Source organism: Limulus polyphemus, unplaced genomic scaffold, assembly GCF_000517525.1.
Source record: "Limulus polyphemus unplaced genomic scaffold, Limulus_polyphemus-2.1.2 Scaffold268, whole genome shotgun sequence".
Taxonomy (NCBI): domain Eukaryota; kingdom Metazoa; phylum Arthropoda; class Merostomata; order Xiphosura; family Limulidae; genus Limulus; species Limulus polyphemus.
The window spans coordinates 131789-138198 of record NW_013665878.1 but is presented as its reverse complement, the minus strand read 5'-3'; the positions used below and the strand labels follow the sequence as shown (position 1 = coordinate 138198).

General features: G+C 31.0%; 1 protein-coding gene across 3 annotated transcripts in view; it reads right to left on the bottom strand.

Annotated features, from left to right (window-relative positions):
• The window catches only part of LOC106456883 (serine/threonine-protein phosphatase 4 regulatory subunit 4-like), a 54602-nt gene that overhangs the window by 21148 nt on the left and 27044 nt on the right, over positions 1-6410 (bottom strand). For all 3 annotated transcript variants that reach the window (XM_013916252.2, XM_022382670.1, XM_022382671.1), the window contains 7 exons: positions 6276-6382; positions 5702-5809; positions 3461-3582; positions 2224-2346; positions 1942-2051; positions 672-755; positions 302-421 (listed from right to left, as the gene is read on the bottom strand). In XM_013916252.2, the coding sequence (XP_013771706.2) occupies positions 302-421; positions 672-755; positions 1942-2051; positions 2224-2346; positions 3461-3582; positions 5702-5809; positions 6276-6382 (774 nt within the window). The remainder of the gene's footprint in view (positions 1-301; positions 422-671; positions 756-1941; positions 2052-2223; positions 2347-3460; positions 3583-5701; positions 5810-6275; positions 6383-6410) is intronic.

The window sequence follows — 6410 nt, the reverse complement described above, 5'->3', positions numbered from 1 at the left end:
ATCCCCTCTTTACTACTCACCGGCATTATTTTATACTATCCCCTCTTTACTACTCACCGGCATTATTTTATACTATCCCCTCTTTACTACTCACCGGCATTATTTTATACTAGTATAAAATAATGATATCCTCTCTTTACTATTCACTGTCATTATTTTATACTGTTTGCTCTGTATTAATCTCTCCTCACTATATATTGTTTACTATTTAATACCTATCGTCCTTAGTTCACAATGTTTGCTCCTTATTACTCTCTGTTCTGAATTCAGTGTTTATACTCTTTATCAACCATTGACTTACTTCATGAATTCCACATGCTATAGTTCTTCTTACACTAGAGGAAGGATCAGTAGTTAATGCTCGGAAGGTCTTGTATAGTTCTCTGTAGAAATTCTGAGTTTCTGCAAAAAGTACCATGGCCTAGAAAAAAAAAGAATTTGGAATGGATTTATGAAATGTTCATAAAATTAGTAAGTGTCAATTGGCAACTTGGAACAACTGTTATCCACAGCATGTGTTAATATTAATCTTTTCTCAACATAACATTACAAATAGCCACCTCCAAACAACCCTGATAATCAAATCACAGTAACTTGATTTACACTGAAAAAAAAGCTATTTAGTGCACAGCAAAAGAGACTTTCATTTCTTTTTAACAGTAAATACTTACAGGAAAATTGTAAGCACAAGCATGACGGCACTCGGTGAATCTGTCAGTGTCTTGATTCTCAGCTTGAGGTACAACATCAGGCATCTATAGATTTGTTTTAACACACGCGAAATTATTGAATTAATTTATATTTATGTAACAGTTCTATATCATTTCCTAACATAAATAAATATCTACTGTTTCTTACCAATTTTTTTTTTTTTTTAAATAAGAAACTTCAGCTATTAAAAAAATATAAAATTTCATAATTCAATGGTAGCAACATTTCCCAAACTGTAAGGATAAGGTAGGTAAATATTCGTTAAGCTTTCAATGTGCTTAATGATAATTCTATGGCTTTTTCTTTTATTCTGGTATTATATAAACAAAAAAAGGAGTTAAATTCATTCTTACTATAACAGTTACATACGATAATTATCTCACGAAAAAATATATTTTCATATTTAATAACTGAAGATTTCAAAATAAAATGTTTATGAAATAATAAGTATTCAGCCAAAACTGACAACAATAATATGTTATTTTGAACAAAATCAAGAACTATAATGCTTGCAAAACCTGGAAGACCATAATATGCTTTAAGTGTTTATTCGGTTTTATTAGATAAAAAATAAAATTTTGATAAAATCTCCAAAACCAGAAACTATTCATTTTCTTCTATTTTACAGAATTTAGAAGGGATGGACTTAATAAATTACACAGATTTATTTTCCCATATACAAGTAACTATGAATACACAGATTCTATATATTATCCACAAATTCTACAGTGGAAACTAATGTAATATTTAACATCACATATTCCTTATGCCTACATCATGTTTAATGCAGAAACACAATTTTATTGGATATAAAGCATCAAATGTATGCATATTTAATAAAGCACATATCAAATACAGCCAAACATTAGTATCTTGAGACACAGCTGCTGTTAAAGTTGAAAGTTAGACCTGCCCATTTCCTTTAACATACATTGTATCCAGTACTCTACATTTATCATTTATCAGAAAAACAATCAAGGTCACAGATTGACTACTTTGAACCTCTGATGTCTCAAATAAATTCCCCAAATCCCTGTCACTTTAACATACTACTGTTTGACTATACTAGTGTAATTCATAAAGCAGCATATGTACAATATTCAGTAAGGTATCACAAAGCTATAATGCATAATGATAAAAAAAAATACTTGTCCATTACTTAATAATGTATATCACATCTGATGCAAGATGTTTTTTTAATATGTATGTACACTTAAAATTTGCACTTACAGGATTTTTATTGGTGACTTGATTGGAAGACCTAGTAGTTGGAAGAATTAATCCAGCCAACTGTTGGTAGTACTGGAGAAACCACATGCGCTGTTCAGATGAGAGATTCACTACAAAAATATGAAAGTAGTGAACATTTGACACTTAATATCATAATTTCCAATAAAGAAAGAGAACTTTTACAATGGGTGTTTAAGAACAAAACATGTGTGTACATATATATATATATATATATTAATTCAACATCTAAATCTTAATTTTAATTATTAAAGAAATTCTAACCAGATAGTCCACAACATAACTTCCCCAGTTCTTTGGCAACTACTGGTAAGGCAGCATCTTTGGTTTTCATAAAATTTTCACAACACTTCTTGACCAATGGAATAACAGTCTGGATACATGTTTCTGAACCATACAAGAAGATGTATTAATATTAAGCATTTCAGTTCTAAAATAACTAATGTCATTTTTGAGATGTTTTTCAGCAATAATAAAATAAATATTTGATCAAAAATGTCAAAAGTTTCAAATTTAACTACATAAAAGTATCAAAATAAATCTAGATGGAAATATAGAATTTTCAGAAAAATAAACATCTTCAATCTCATTTTAAATACTTTTTTTAAAACATTACAATGAAATTTTAACAGGCCCCTCACCCTCACAAGTTAGTGGGGGACATTTCTGTTGAAAAAAAAACCTACCCAATACAGTTTTTATTAATTTGAACTGAAATTTTTTGGATATTTTTATTGGCTAAAAAGAAGGCATTTCTCGCACTCTTTTAGCGTTGGAGCTGCGAAAAGCGATTTGAGGTGGTAAGGTGACTGAAATCTGTCAGCACATCACAAGCTTAATAGCGAAGCACAGAAGTCTCCCAATGACGCGCAGAGGTATTCAGGAACCCTTTAGAACCACTTTGGTAGATATTGTGCTGCAAGCCGAGTAAAATATTATGCCTGTAGCTACTTTCCAAGTGTTCCTGTCTGCTCATCTTACTGCTGACTATCGTGATGCTTCGACCTTCCCTACTGAATCGCAGGTGAAATCGTTTGTATCTCACTTGAAAGCTAAGCATAAAAAGGTGATAGCAGAGGCATAAAAGGTTGGCAATTGCTTAGTTAATGATGCTGAGAATATGGCTTTATTGATATATACTGAATTTACTCCCAGCAGGTAGACCTTAGTACTAACTAGTATGGAGACTTGAGGATGCTGTATTTCACTTAAAAAATTATCAATTAACAAATGAAAACTTGTCTCGAAAAGATACATCCGAAACCACACTCTTTGGGAGTTTCTGGATTGAACTTATATTTAATATTCAACAAATTGTAGTGTAAAGACACTCCATGGTTCCTGAGGGACGTGTTAACATAATCTATTTATTATACTCATGAAAATCAGAATGCATGTACCTTTTTGTTTCATCCATTTATTCTGTAATCCAATGACAACATTATTCATAAATCATTAAGGTATAAAAATTAAAAATATTACAACATAACACAACATTTACCATCATCAAGCATTGGTAACATTCGAACCACTGTTTCTATGCCTGCCAAACGTACATGACTTTCCTCATCATTGGCTAGCTCTACAAGTTCAGGCAGAAGTGCACTTTTTGTGGCTTCAAGGCTAAATTAAATATTTAAATTTTACATTAGGAAGAATGCCTAATAACATAATGTAAATGAACATATTTCCTTACAATTCAGATAAGATATGGACTTTTTAAAAAGTAAATAACTTTGAACAAATATTTTTTTCATTAATTCAAAGCATAAATAGAGCTTTAATTCAGGACTTTTTTCTGAAAAACTATATCCACCTTTTTAAATTTGTTGGTTTTTAATATCTAAAAATTAATTATGTTAAACTGTTCAAACCACACTGAAAAATATTCTATAAATGTCTGCCATAATTTAAAATATGCATTTTACCTAAAATAAACTGCATTCTTATATGACAGGACCAGTTTTTTTTACTAGTAAAACTAATCATTACACTCTTAAAAATATAGTACAAATAACTTAAAACATATCAAATAATACTTTGCAATACAAGGTGTCCAGAAATTATATGACCCATTTTAAAAAGTAATAACTTCAAAAATATTATAGATAGAACACTTTGGTTTTATTTAACTTGATGAACACTCAAAGTTTTTTCCTACTTTCTCTTGCAGATCAGTTGTAGGAGTATTGCTAGAAAAGAGAATAAGTGAAAATATAAATGACAACACCCCAAGAAAAGGCTCAGTGTGCGGTTTGGTTTGCTGAATCTAAATCAGTCGGGTCAGAGCAACGAAATTACAGACACATTTATTAAAAACACCCACCAACCAAGAATAGCATAAAAACTTGGTATGAAATATTCCTAGCAAGTGGTACTGTGTTACAACAAAAGGGAGCTGGACATGCAAGTGTATCTGATACAACAGTTGATCAAAGAAGTCCATTTGTTGTGCTTCCCTTGAACTTAACTTGCATGTCTTCAAAGTACAGTTACTGTAAGGTTTTTGAACCAGATGGACAAAGTCACAAGAATTTTACAGTGGAAATCCTTGATTGGATAGATCAGAATAATGAATGCTTGGTAAAAGTTTTGATTTCAGATGAGGCTACATTCCATGTTTGCGATTATGTCAAACGACATAATGTCTGTATTTGGGGGTAACAAAATCCGTATGTGGTGTACGAGCACAAATGTGATGGCCCAAAGATTAATCTGTGGTGTGGCTTGTTGAGTGACAGAACCATCAGACCATTTTTATGCACTGAAAAAGCTATGACTGGAACAAGTTATTTAGATACACTCCAGCTGTTTGTTGTATCTCAACTGGAAAATCTGCCTCATGTTATTTTTCAACAAGCTAGTGCTCCACCACACTTGAGTGTTGATGTCCAGGAGTTCCTAAATATCACATTCCCAAACAGATGGATTGGTAGAGATGGACTAACATGATGGCCCCCACATAACCCTGTTGGAATTTTTCTTGTGATGGGTTGTGAAAGATCAAGTATAATCAACACCTCTGCATTATATCATTGATCTTTGCCACAGAATAATCGATGCAATAAGAATGTGAATCCTGAGATGCTGAACAACACCTGGAGGGTGATAGAGTACCACGTAGACATTCTTCAAGCAACAAATGGTGCACATGTGGAAGTATACTAACACAAGAAAAAAACTTTAGGAGTTGTTTGTCAGGTTGAATGAAACTGGAATGTTGTATCTATAATATTTTTTTGAAGTTATTAATTTTCAAAAATGGGTCAGATAATTTATGGACACCCTGTATTAATAATAATCTTTCAATAGCAAAAAATGACTTAACTTTCAAACTTGTACAAAAAAGTGTAATATTTCTCACAGTTTAAACTCACATTTATTTATACTGTTTTAATAAAATTCAACTAACTAAATTATTTAATGCAACTTGTTTTAATTATATATGCTGTTTTTAAGGATGACTAGAAACTGAAACAGAGAACTTTTTATTTTTGTATTTACTGTCCCATTTTTGTTGAACGGGTTTAGTACTTCAGTCAGTACTTAAAACTTTCAGAAATATAAACCTAAGGTATCTACTAACACATGTTAACAAGTTAAGCAATAAAATACAAAATCAAAGTATCCTAAACAGATGAATTTTAATGTTTACAAATGAATGAAAGAAGTATACACATCAACACATGTAAACTGAACAAGATTTAAAGTCTACAATGTTAGATAATTCATAAGTACAGACCCAATTCCTCGTGCTACAGCGTCCAGTTGACGACACATGCATCCTCGGACCTCAAAATCTACATCTTGACAAAGTGACTGAACAACTGGCAGTATTTCTTTCTTAATTCTAAAAAAAAAACATATGTATTATAAAAACTTTAAAATCATAAAATAAAGTATTAAAAGCTACTGCAACATATTTCAAAACGTACTGTAACACACTGATTACAACACCATATATGTTTACAAAACAAACAGTACATTAAACTTCTATATCATATGTAACGATACACTGTGATACTGTACCAAACTAAACAGTATATTTAACAAGTTTCTATGTCATATACAAGATCACAATGTTGCACCACACTATTCAATGGTGTATTAAACATATATATCCTTTATAACTCTACAGTCCAATACAATATCATATTATTATGCATGATACAGAATTTAATATACTGTTGATTAGTATGGCAGACTAAAATGTATTATACTACTAAACACTATATACTGCTACAATGTATCAATGATAATGTATGACACTGCCAAGCAATTAACTAGTAATTTCAAAACACACAAAACTCACTTACATATAAGGATCAAACTTGGTAGAGATTTTACCAACCATCTTACAACATAAAAGTCGGGAAGACACAGGTTGTGAAAGCTGACCTTTATTGACAGCAAGTGTTAAAAGCTGTAATATATATATATATATATATATA